Genomic DNA, 13,374 nt, shown 5'->3' with positions numbered 1-13,374 from the left:
AAATGATAATGACACAGAAATAGTAAAATTGGTTACAAAACACTTCTGTATGCTCAGTTCTTGTATAGAGTAGAGGTCAGCACATCTGGCAGATATGCTTCATTTTGACAATTCAGTATTGTAGGACAACCTCCTTTCCAAAAGTCAAATGTAAAACAGAACAGCACTTAACAGTTCTAAGCTGATTCTGAGGTAGAAGCCTGGTTGCAGAAGCTTGCTGAAAGGCTCTGTTGCTTCTCAAGTGCTGGGAGTTGAGCCAAAATGAAGATTATTTCCCCAAAATATTTGTAAAATTATACCCAAATGTACCTAGCTGCCATTCCTTTATTGATAGATTTCGAAGTTTGGAGCTATGTTCAGACAACTGTAGCCCTCTTTTTAATGCACAGCAGTGTTGGGTTTTGTTCTCTCAGTAGTCAGTCAGTGTGGGCTGTAGGTTGCACCTGCCTCTACGCCTTCATTTGGCTGCATTTCCTTCAGGCCTCATTTTAAAATTGCCTAAAAATTTTACAGGCTTGAGGAAGGGCTCTTATTTTGCAGCGTCTGTTTTCCACGGGCCACTCTGTGATCTTGCCTGCTGCAAGTTTTGGAGACATAGATAGAAACATCTGGCAACCGAGGTTTTTTCCATTCACCCTGGCTGCTCAGTCTCTCCTGTGGCCAGGCTAGCAACAGATGGAGACAATAGGTGATGTACTAAGCAGGTGTGCTGTCAGATCTGATCAGAGCTTACTGATTGCCTGGAATGTCTGTTTCTTGACACTTTCATTGTTTCTGCACAAAGGATGGAAGATGGATGTTTTCCTAGGGTGACTTTCCCATGGCAGCCACAACTGCAGCCCTCAGAGGGCTATATCTGACCTTCACAGCTGTCAGCAGATGAGCAAGAGATGGTGTTCATTGCACCCTCTCCATATTAAGAGGTCATCTTTACTGTGAAAATCATTAAACATTCTAATTTACTGTATGTGAAGGCATATTGACCACAACTGATTTCTATGTCTTAGGGCATTTGTTTAGATAAAATACAAAAAGAGGTACAGAAAGAGATCCAGATCCCATCTGGCTTTAATCAGCATAGCCCTGCTGGAGAATCAATAGCCCAGACAAGGAACTAGCTGGGGTGAGAATATAAATAAAGGATGATGAAAGGTTTGCACTGCCAACTGTCCAGTCTGTTAGTGTGGAGTAGAAAAGTCAGCAGTTCTAAATACTTGGCTTCAGTGTTTCTTTTGTTTATGTTCTCTTTGCAGAGAGAGGAACAAACATCTCAAGGATGAACGTGACATATTTTTGCAGGTAACCAACTATTATTTTCAAACCCAGTGTTGAGCAGACACATACGAGAGCAGCTTCAAAAGAAGCGGAACAGAAGGCTGTGCAGGAGATGGACTTTCTCACCACTTAAATCTTGCCCTGTTCTTAATTTGTATTGTCTTTTTTTTTTCTCACTTGAAAATAAGATTTTTTTTTAATTTGATGAACAATTTTAAGAGCTAAATGTTTAGAATAATAAAGTGGGAGCTATCTGAAGAGAGATTGATGTATTTTAGAAGAAACTAAGGATGTGATCAGAAAAGGATGAAATAACCTAAAGATTGAACTAAATTGATTGAATTAAATTGTGTTAATTTACTCAGTCAAAAGTAGGTAATGTCCTGAAACATTTATACAACAGTAGAATAACTGAGTGCCTGAATAAGTACCTAGAGACCTCTTCGGACTGGGTAACAGCAGATCCTACAAACTTTTTAAGCAGCAGCAAAGAATGGACCCCTAGGATGTTCTAGAAATACCCTGGTGTAAGGAGACTAAGGCCACTTAGTCCCAAAAGAAGCTGTTCATGTAAAAAAATACCCTTTTTTTTTTCCATTACATTATGGTGTTTTGTTTACAAAGCAGATGTATTTTCGCAGGATCTGGCGTTCCCTGTTCTGATTGTTTATCAATTTGAATTCTGAAGCATTTATACCTCTAGGATTTTCTTCTACATTTTTTTTCTTTCATTTGCATTGCATTATTTAAGTATACAGAATGAGGGTAGTTAGCCATAATGAACACCGGAAGTAAATCAGTAAGTAGTATTCTGTATTTCTGCAGAAATGCAAAACAACTGTTCCTAAATCCAGCTGGAAGCAAAGATCAGGGTCTGTCATTGGGAAATACATAGAGGGCAAGATGCTGCCTAACAGGTAGGAACTTTTTTTCATGTGTTCCCTGTTTGAGTATGGTGAGGCTTATAGAAAGAAGATGTGGAATGCTTCCTTTCTGATACTTCTGAACTTTTATAGAGTGTCTTTCTAAAGTGTCTGTCACTGTAAGATTACTGTGCTCATTAAGAAATTTGAAAATGAAGAGCCAAATTTTAGCATAAAACAAGTGTGCTGTCTGCAAAGGCAAGAGATTTCCCCACTGTGGATGGGTGTATGATGGGAGACACAAAAACTTGCCCATGACCCTGTGTTAATGTGGTGCAATGTTGAATCTCCACTCGGACATTTTTTGTCCATATTTAGCAAACTCATGTTTCTCCTACCTACTGAAGAGAGAATTCGACTGCACATAGAAAGGAACTCACCTGGGGACTCTTTTATTCCTCCAGAATGGGAGTGGAAGGTGGGAAAGGAGAAAATCACAGTAGAGAAGTTTACTATAGCTCTTCTATGAGGTTAGAATTGATGTTAATTAAATGTTTTCCATCCTGGGTCAGGTTTCTCCTGTAAGTTATTAGCTGTTCCCATGATGTTTATAATTATAAATATATATACACATGGTTTGATGAGCTGACTTTTCAGCAGACACTGGAATGACTCTCCTCTGCCTGCTGTGACTAGTCAAAAACATGGGAGATTAAATTCAGTTATTCAGATTAAATTCAGAATAAAATAGCAGATCCATTATATTTCTGTGATGTACTTTCTTTCTTCTCTGTCTAGCCAGTCATTTGAAGAAGATGATATTTTCAGTAACTCAAAGAGAAGGAATTCTGTTGGAATGAATGGAGTTCTCTCTGAGGAATCTGATGCTGGAGTCACTGGAGGAATGCCTAAAACATCACATCTCCAAAGAATAATATCAATTGAAGAAGATCACCTACCCCAGCTTCTTGACAGGCTGGTTGATAAGCAGCTGAGCAGATGGACTGGAGAAGAGGACAATACTTTTGAGACAGAAATGAATAACAAAGCCAGAGAGCAATCAGTGGAACACTCATCACCATCATCTTCTAGAGAGCAGCCTGTAGGGAAGGAAACACTGTCAAACGTAAGAGGATGAAGGAGACCTCACCTTGAGTGAAGTTCTGGGCCCTATGATTTAAGGAGAATGTGAAGATCCTTGAGTGCATCCAGAGGAGGGCCACAAAGCTGGTGGAGGGCTGGAAAATGTCTCCTGGGAGGAGCTCTGTGCTTGTACAGTTTGGAAAAACAGGCTGAGGGACAACCCCTTTGCTGTCTGCAGCTTCTTGAGGAGGGGAAGGGGAAAGGGGGGTGCTGATCCCTTCTCCCTGGGGTCCAGCAATAGGATGTGTGGGAATAGTTCAAAGCTGCCTCAGGGGAGGTTGCAGACTTGACATTAGGAAGCATTTCTTTAGTGAGAGGGTGGCCAGACACAGGAATGGGCTTCCTAGGGAGGTGGTCCATGCCACAAATCTGTTAAAGAGGCTTTTTGATAATGCCTGTCATAAAATACTTTAACTTTTGGTCAGCCCTGAAGTGGTCAGACAGTTGGAGTAGGTCACTGTAGGTCCCATCCAACTGGAACTCTTCTGTTCTGTTTTATTTTGCTCTGAAGGACCTTGGATGCCATGAAGTGGTGTCAAAGGTTAATGCATTATTCCTAGAATCCAAAATTATTTAGTGTCCTGTATTTAAGTTGAAGCATGACAAATTAAGCCATTGCATGGAGTGGGGGATGAAGATGCACTGCAGACAAGAGCTGAAGGTGCATAGAAGGGAAACTCAACCTAAAGGAGTGGTAACTGCAGACAATGTGTGCATAGATTTACATTTGAAGGACTGTTTAAGAAAAGTGAAGTTAAGCCTTGTAATTGATGGTACAAGAAGATCCAGGGGAAGGTAGAAATTGTCTTAAAAAAGAAGCAAGCATTTTTTTTCTCTTTTTTTTTTTTTTGGCTGCAAGGTACTATTTCTCATATTCTGATACTTTTGAGTCAGCTTTGGTGGCTGTTGCACTATCTGAGAAATAATGAGAGGAGTATCATTACTTTTTAATTATTTTTGAAAATACTTTTATTTAGCAAATTGAAATCCTATATTTTTTCAGCTGTAGCTTTTATATGCATGTTAGCAATGAATTCACCATTCAGTAATAATCCTTAAAACAATATGCTGGAAGGTACATTTCTTTGGAATATAAAGTTCTTTTTATACTGCTATTGCTTCAGAGTTAGCTGTGCTTGCTTTCTAATTATAGCATCATTGTTAAGGATTACTCATTTTTAGATTCTTGAAGCACATATTAAAAAGATTAAAGTATAGGAAAAATTGGTTTGCTTGGTCATAATTATATGGTTCTTTTAGAAGAAGCAAGCACATCTTAAAAATTATGATAGAATTATGCCATGGTTACATAATAATTTCTGTGGTACCTTTTAATAAAACATTGAGGGTACAGAAAAGAGCTTCATATTTTGAAATTTTTTAGTTCAGTGCATGCTTTTTGCTTGCTGTATGACTTATTTTGTATCACATTTTCAAAGCATGGCATCACTGGACTTCAGGATGACAAAACTCAGGTAGCTCATCCTATCCAGCTAGGACAAACCTATCCTGCCTGCCCTGTTCCAGTCCCTTGAAAACTCATCCTCTCAGCTGGGTAGGAACTAGGTCTTGTTGCTTATTGTAACTAGTCTGCAATGGCTTTTGTATGACATGGAATGTATGCACTCCATGATGTTATTGCTTACTGCAAGGAGCTTGGGCTCCTGGCTGATGGCATTAAGACTTCCCAATAACCATATATTCACAGTAGTTCAGCTGCTAATCCTATATGACCCAGTGCATCTTAAAGGAGAGTAGAACCAATGTTGGCAGCAGTGCATGAGGCCAAGGAACTGCTGTTTTATCTGGGAGCTGACAATCAGGTAGAGCATTTTTCTGAGTGGCTGTGAAGATGAAGCTGCAGTTAAAATTACCAGAAATGTTACCAGGAAAGCACCTGAAGGAACCCTAATGGAAATTAAAGCAGGGTTTTCTGTCCAAAACTTCTGCATGATGTTTACTTCCTCTCCTCTCTGTTCTTTCAATATGGAATATGGACCATTATGTTTATACCTGTAATTGCCCACATTTGTGTTCAATTGCACAAAAGCTAGGTGTGTTACTTTACCTGGCTATTGTTTATATAAAGAGTGTGTATGACCACCAGGGACAAAGTTTTTCAGGTCATGTAGCCCATATATTTAGCTGTGGTTCTCAGATGCACTGTGATAATACTGTCAAGCTGATGATCGTATGTTAGCTTGTTTTATTTCCCAGAGCATACAGACTAATAAGCTGGGAATGGTTTTCAGCAGGACTGAGAATGTGCTTTGTATAAATGCATGAGTGCTACTAGTAGCCTATAGCTGCTGTGGGGTTTAGAACTTTAATAGAAATTGAAAATAAGAAACCCCTCTATAATTGTAGTGGGCTATAAGCCCACCTCATGAAAGAGTCATGCATTTTTGTCCCCAATATTTACAGCAGTAATTTTTTTTTTTTTTCACACGAAGGTGGACAGCAGCTCAACCCTTTTTTGTTTGGGGTTTTCTTTCCCCATCAAGTGCAGCCCTCTATTTCTTCATCTTTCTCTAAGACTTCTGTATGTTTGTAGAAAACACTTCTAAGTGTAGACTTCAATGTCTCATTCAAAGGACTGTCAGGCAGTGAATTCAGTTCTGATGTCTTCATGAAGGCAGCAGTCTCACGGATCCTGCACATCAAATGACTGGCAGAGGGCTCTTCCCTCCTTTCCTTCCTCTCCCTCCTTTTCCTCCTCTCCTTCCTCCCAGTCTACACCATAGCAAGGTAATGATGGGACCATCCATGATCTTGCTCCCCTTCTGCAGCATTGAAAGCAAACTTTCTACCTCCCTCTTCCTTCACTGTTACACAAAATAGAAGAGACCAGCAAGGGCACCCCCTGCAAGCCAGCTGGTGCTACAGAGTGCTTCCCCAAGCAGCTCCTGATCTACATACAAAAGAATGATGATAAAGGATATAAATATTCTCTCCAGCATCCACTTAGTTTAGCCTGCAGTAAACAGGACCCGGATAAGCAGAACAAATTGTTGTTCCTTCTGCTGAAAAGGCAAAATGACAGAAACATAGCTGAATGTTTGCAACCTAATTAACTGATCTAATTCTCTGTCTGTGTCTTTCCTCCGTGCTTCTGTCTGTAATGTTAAACAGATGTAGAAATGCAGTAACTGGATGGTAGTTCTTGGCTCCAGGGTAGTAGGAGAGAGAAGAATCTGGTGGCATAAGCAAAAAAATTTAGAACTTTGCTTCTGTTATCTAGATGAAGTTGTGCTGCTTCTTCTGTGTCACTGGTATAGGATGAAGCTACTGAGAAGAGCTGTGTGAAACTTTATAAATTTTGATTTGTGCCCATGAATATAAACTTTTTTTTTTTTGTCAGTTTCATGTAAAGGTTCATATTCAGTATACATACAGAGCTCAGTGCAAGTCACTGCACTTCAGATGATCTGGAATGATCCATGGCAAACATCTGAAATGCTGAGTTATTTTAAGGAACAGAATATTGCTTCATGAGTAATGAAGAATATGATAGGATAAAATCTATTCGTTTCCCCGTATCACTCTTAAACTGGAGAGGCAACAGGATTTATATACTAGTTGAAGGCTAATTTTTGCTCTTACTTGAAGGAGGAGAGAGTAAATTCTGTCCCAGAGCGCTTATTCAAGATCATTTTTGTGGGCAATTCGAGTGTTGGAAAGACTTCATTCTTAAGAAGATTTTGTGAAGATCGTTTTTTCCCAGGCACAGCTGCTACTGTAGGTAAGTGTAACAATATAACTATTATTATTTTTGTTCTGACAGTACTTAGCAGTCTATACTGAGATCAGGCCCTGTATTATACACAGAAACATACAGATGATGTAAAAGTAGGACATGCAAAGTGAGTTCTTCTAAACTGGAAAGCATGTAATTGATGGAGAGGCTTCAGAGTAGATTTCTGCACAGAATCCCTGGTCAGCACTGAGACAAATCAGAAAAATTCTACTGATTTCTGGGAAGCTAGAATTTCCTTGTAGATCTCACAGTTCTGAAACAGATAGGCTGTCCTCTGAACTGCACTGTACTAACAATTCCACCTTCATATCTCATTGCTATCCCTCTAAGTAATCAGATCTTGTTTTACAGAGAAAGTAGAATACCTGAATCACCTATTTGAAGATTTATCATAATGCTAATCACCAAAAATTATGTCAGACCAGTGTTTCCAAAGCCAAAGTTTTCAAAGCCTACATTCTTACCTTGCCTGAAGTTGTAGACCAAGCTTTCAAAAGTCAGGCACAGAATCAAGGTGCAAAAACTCCAGTATAGGTTATTGCAATGCAGCTGGATAAAATGACCAGATTCTTTCTGCTTAGCCTGTGTTCAGACCTTACTTATTCTGCAGCATATATGAAATAAAACTTACCCACTTCAAGGTGAGCTTGGTAAGGTCCTAGTTTTTAACTGACTGTGTCTTCATTAGCTGGAATGGGAGCTTAGACCCCTATCTGCAGTTGTCTGTTCATATATCCTATAGATCTAAAGGCTGTGTCCTGTCCATGTTGCCCTGTAGTTGGCCAGAGGAAAAACACAGGAATGAGCCTGAACTTTTTCATCTTTTGGCTGGTCATCCAGGGCTCTTGCAAAGCAAATGGCAAGAAAACTTTTGCCATAGCTTTGATTTAGTGTTCAGATCAATTACTTTCACAGGTGTGGACTATGGCTGGCAAGGTACAGACAACAGAAAAGTCAAGCGAACAGTATGGAGAGGAGTGCTCTGAATGAATTTCTACAGAATAATTCAAGTTTCTTTCCTTGAGATAAAAGCAATGGATATATCCTCCATCAGATTTTTTATTTGCCTATTGGAGGAATGCCGGCATAGGTTCTCCATTAATGTCACTGGTAAAAGTCATATTTTTGTGGAAAATGGCCCCAAAAGTAGTGTTGTTAACCTACCAAGATCCCTTCTAACTTGAGTTATTCAATGACTCTGTGATTTCATGATACAGTTCAATGTGATACAAACAATTGCAGGTTGTCACTAGGAGGAGGTAGCAACTGATAAATATTTAATACTTTTAATTATTTTATAAATATCCAGAAAATACTTACATCTTCACAGAACAATAGGGAGACAAGTAATTTAAAAGTTCAAATGAATGAATTGTTATCTTTACTAACCTAAGTGAAGTGAGCTCATTTTCTATGTTATAAAAACAGGAAGAGGTTCTCCACATGTTTAGTCTATGTTCAGCATTTATCTTAGTTTCCACTGTTGCCTGTGCCATGCCTTGTATTGTTTCCCACTAACTGTAGAAGGCTCTCATGTGGTTAGCTCAGACTAAACTAACACATTTCACACAACTGGTGTTATACAGTGAATTCCAGGATAAATGGCTTAGACTGCTGTGGACTGTCAGATGGACCATTGACTCATGTTCCGTGATTTGGAAAGTGACTTATCTTGCATATTTTGCAAAACTGAGCTACTCTATTACCATTCACTATTTTATTGCTCTGAGAGCTTCAAGCTTATGAAAGCTCTTGTCCCCTGATAGCTGGAGACTCTGGACATAATTTTCAATGCAGTGCCTATCTTTTTACTTGTCTGGAATTGTTGCAATTTGCTGGATCCAGTTTTCAAAGATCAAACGGCTTGAAAAGAGACAGCTTACCTTGCATTTGTGTTGCAGGTGTGGATTACAACGTGAGAACTGTCACGGTAGATCACACCCAGGTAGCGCTGCAGCTCTGGGACACAGCTGGCCAGGAACGGTGAGGAATGTTCTCTTGTGGTTCAACCCTGGGAGTCAGCCCAGCTCTGTAGCTGCTTCTTCACTGCCCCATCTGCTGGAATGGAGGAGGGAATTGGAGGGATGAAAGCAGCAAAACTGCTTGTTTGAGATAAAGGCAATATGATGAAATTTAACTCAATGCCAGTCAAAACCCATACACATTTTAAGGTCTCACTTCCTTGAATTACCTGTTTGAAGATTTTTAAGTGTGGGCCCAATCCTGCTTCTTGGAAGAGGAACAAATGTAGGAGGATTCCTAATAGAGCCTCTGGATTCACAGTTTTGCTCATTCCTTTGCAGCACTAATGTGCTGATTTGCTGCTATGTCCAGTGAAAAACTGCCGGTCTGTAAAACAGATTTTTAATCAAGCTCTGAAAATTTAGTACCGTATTATTCCTTTAGGAGGAAGGCTGATTTTAAAATGCACCTAGAATTATTTCTACAGCATGAAATACCTTAATGGATTAAAAATAGGTGTTTATTTTTTACTACCATTGTAGTAGAACTCTAGGTTTTTGTGAGGTTTCAGTGGTAATTCCCTTCCCCATTTCCTCACCTATTGTGTAATTTTCTATTACTGAAAGCAAGGATGATGATGACAATCTGCGTTTTCTACATGAAGCTTGGGAAAAAGGTCTCCAAAAACGTAGCTAGCTTTAGAAGAGCACTTAGTGAGGGGAAAATTCTTGATAAAGCTTAAAATGAAAGAGGTGAGAGAGGGTGAGATATGCAGCTAATTATCCAGCCTAACCCAGAGTCAGTTAAAGAAGGCAGAGGGTGCTTTTCCAAACAGTTTATTTTTAAAAAAGCTTTTGTGTTTTTAATTTTTCCCAAATAATTTATTTGCCTTTGCATGGAGGAATTACTATAAATTTTAACTTGTCAGATTGTATCTTCTGTTGAAGAGAGCTGTAACCAGATTCTTACTTGTAGGTACCGAAGCATTACCAAGCAGTTTTTCAGAAAAGCTGATGGTGTCATTGTGATGTATGACATAACAGCAAAAGACACATTCACAGCTGTCAAGCAGTGGCTGATAAGCATTGAGGTAACTTGACATAACTTTAATTCTAAAACCTGGTGTCATTCTCTACCTTCTAAGCAAGGGCTATTTGCAGGGTTAAACAGAGAGCACCATGTTTCTTGTGTTGTCAAAATAATGTTTTTGTTTGTGAGTTTGGTCCGTACTGTTGCCAGTGAAGTTGTTTTTCATCTCTATTACTATGAAAAGAAATCATAGTTCCAGGATTTTAAGGACTTTGAATGAGTGGTTGGAAAATCCCAGCAAGTAGTCCTCTGATTTCTCATGAAGGGAGTGGAGCTGATGACCCCCACTGGATCACTGCTGGCACTAGAGAGGTGTCTTGGATCAGTGATGGTGATCTGGTGATCACTGATGAGCACTAGCAGTTTGATAACCAAGGGTGTAGCTTGTGGAAAATAGACTATATTGTGAACATAAGCTGTAAACTTGGAACTATGTAATCTACATTGGTGATGTGACAATGCCTCGTGAAGGATTGTTCACTTTCCTGGGGGTCATCCCTTCAATCACTTGAAAAGAAAATCGTAGTCCATGCCAGTGAGTGGCATCAGTTAATTAAAAATTAAAACATGTTAAGAGCGTGAGCAACGAAATTTGCTTGTGGCCAGAACAAAGAGTAAAAACAAAACTGAGGTAGCTGCCACAAAGGGCTGACTTGTAGCAAGAATGAAGTGTGACTTCCTGTTTGTGCACTGAAGAAGTAAGGGACAAGTCTATATGAAAAGATCATTTAGTCTGATTTTATTTGGCATATGCTCTAGTATAACACACTGTTTTCCAGAATAGCCAAGAGGTGGCTTTGGGAGTTCAGATTAGGACTCAGTCATTTAAATGCCTCCAAATAGTTATTCCAGATATGAGTAGTACTATTAGCATGCATTTGGGAAGAATAGGCCCTTGAACAGGCCATATATGATCTTAATAAACCACTGGCATATTTTAATTCAGTATGGTAAAAGCTATAGGAGCATTGCTGGTATTGATTCAGAAAAATGGAATATTGTGGTCAAAACTTTTTTCCAAGCTGTAATAGTTCACTTTTCTTTACTAACTAATTTTTGTTTGCTGCAAACTGTTGCTAAGTCAGACATACTGCCAAGTCCATTTACTGCTGTAGCATTCAGCCCACCTAATGAAAGCACTCACTGTGATAATTACAATCCTTTTCAGAATGAATTTTGATTTCTGTCTATTCTATGTATTTTTGCAGGCCTATTCTGTGTATTTCTTCACTATTTCATGCAATTCATTTGGCATAATAATATACCCAGGTGTTGCCATTATTTTTCCAGGCCATGGAATTAGAAAAGCAGTGGCTGTAAGCACATATCTGAGCCTGTGTAACATGGTGTTTTTTCTCTCCCATTTTAATATAGAGTCTAATGAGCTTCTGTGCTGTTATTTAAAAAAAAATCCTTAGTCAGTGTAATCTTAGCATTATGTCTTTCTCATGTCTTTTATCCAGCTTCAATTCCTGACACGTTTGTAAGCAAAGTGGCACATACCTTGTTTGCGTGAAGTCTTAAATGTCTTGTTATAAGGTGACATTTGTTAGCTTTTATCCTCTTCCTCTGCGATCTTTTGAATTCAGCACTTGAGTTGATATTTGCTATTTATTCTGCAGGAGGCAACTGGGGAGAATGTGCCTGTTCTTTTGTTGGGTAACAAAACCGACAAGGAAAAGGAGCGCGAGGTCCCGATGGGAATGGGAGACCATCTTGCAAAGGTGCTGTACTTAGGGAACTCCTTACAAGGCTTGAAGGTGAAGGTTTTAAAATGGAGTCTCAACGTGTCTAAATTCATAGAAACACAGATTAATGTTAGTCAGACGGGTATCTTTAAGGATTAGGAACCCCACCACGCTCTTCAATTCAGTTTCAGTGATGTAAGTGATAATAATTATAGTACGTACAACACTGCCTAGATGAAGAAAACACCATAAAACCAAACCAATCAAAGAAAAAACCCTAAATCAAACAAAAAAGTGAGTGGAGAAGAAAAATATTTAAGAATTCCATCTCATTGTGTCTCCTCTGTCTCTCTTTGTTCTCTATTTTTCTCTATTTTTTTTTCCTTGCTGCTTCTTCTCTTTCTCTTTTTTTCCTCCCTTTTCTCTGTGAAAGGATTCTTAACACAGAGATAATTTGGGGACCTTTTCTCCCTCCTACCTCCTGTAAAACCGTAGAAGGCCATCTGTTACTCCTGTGGTAGGAGTAGAAAACATGTTTACTTTTAGTAACTTTCCATCAAGGAGATAAAATAAGTGGAGTTAACAGTCTGCATCTACCAGAGCACTGGTGATCCATGGGCATAATTTAAGCATTCAAGGGACTGCAAACACCAGATACTTGTTTATATTCTTGTGTACCATGCCCATCAATTTCTCCTTTGAATCTCTTTATACAGTGCTTATAGTTGAATATGAATGCCTTCAGAATATTCATTTATTTAGAAATAAGTCATCAAAATATTGCTGAATTATTCACTGAATTGCTAGGAATATTCTTAAATTAAACAGTGCGCTGGTTTTCACATATTTACCTGCTTTGCCTTTGAAAATAGATTTACTGCCAGTAATAAAAATGGTATTTTCAAAATTTGAAGTGCAGCTGAATTGTTCTTCTAGGAAAGGTTGCTGCTAGGCACCTCTCTTTAACTGAAAGACTTAGGGCCAGATCTCTTTTTATCTCATTTTGATTATTCACATAGCCTTTTGAAATGATACCTCCCTATTCAGATTTGTGTCCATTACTTGGTTTTTGTCAGAGAAGGATTATCAGCCTTGAACTTTATCCTCCAAAGTTTCTCCCTTTAGGAAATCAGCTTTATTTGCTCATGTGCGTAGAAAAGCAAATAACTTTGAGACCCTGGAAGCTAGGAGGGAATCCAGGGTGTAACACTGAATCCTTCTGTGAAAAAACAAATGACACATAAATGCTAAATGGACAGAGAGTAGGTGTCTTGCATGTCATCTTGCTCTAAAAAAACTGTACCAGTAAAACAAAGATGAATCATTCTAGAATGTAGAGCTCACAGCCCACCAGGCTATTAATTCCAGCATGTCATGCAAGAAAATAAAATGTTTTGCATAAGTAAAACAAAAAGTTGTCAAATAAGATGGTTATAATCAAATGAATGGATCTGAATGACTCATTTGAATGTTTGAATGTGCGGCCTGAGGTAGTTAAAAGAAGGAATGATTAATGGCAATGGATTAGTTGAAAAGCAGCATAGATATAATTAAATTATAATAATTTGCTTGCTGAGCTAATTATAACAATGAATTT

At 38.7% G+C, this 13,374-nt stretch overlaps 1 protein-coding gene across 1 annotated transcript in view; it reads left to right on the top strand.

Annotated features, from left to right (window-relative positions):
• CRACR2A (calcium release activated channel regulator 2A) overlaps positions 1–13,374 on the top strand; it is a 42,555-nt gene that overhangs the window by 24,961 nt on the left and 4,220 nt on the right. Inside the window, exons 9-15 of the mRNA XM_062513626.1 lie at positions 1,254–1,299; positions 2,101–2,192; positions 2,937–3,264; positions 6,891–7,023; positions 8,940–9,021; positions 9,976–10,090; positions 11,712–11,813. Of these exons, the coding sequence (XP_062369610.1) occupies positions 1,254–1,299; positions 2,101–2,192; positions 2,937–3,264; positions 6,891–7,023; positions 8,940–9,021; positions 9,976–10,090; positions 11,712–11,813 (898 nt within the window). The remainder of the gene's footprint in view (positions 1–1,253; positions 1,300–2,100; positions 2,193–2,936; positions 3,265–6,890; positions 7,024–8,939; positions 9,022–9,975; positions 10,091–11,711; positions 11,814–13,374) is intronic.

The sequence above is a fragment of the Cinclus cinclus genome, chromosome 2 (genome assembly GCF_963662255.1).
Source record: "Cinclus cinclus chromosome 2, bCinCin1.1, whole genome shotgun sequence".
Classification (NCBI taxonomy): domain Eukaryota; kingdom Metazoa; phylum Chordata; class Aves; order Passeriformes; family Cinclidae; genus Cinclus; species Cinclus cinclus.
The sequence above is the reverse complement of the archived record's forward strand: the minus strand, read 5'-3'. Positions and strand labels throughout refer to the sequence as shown.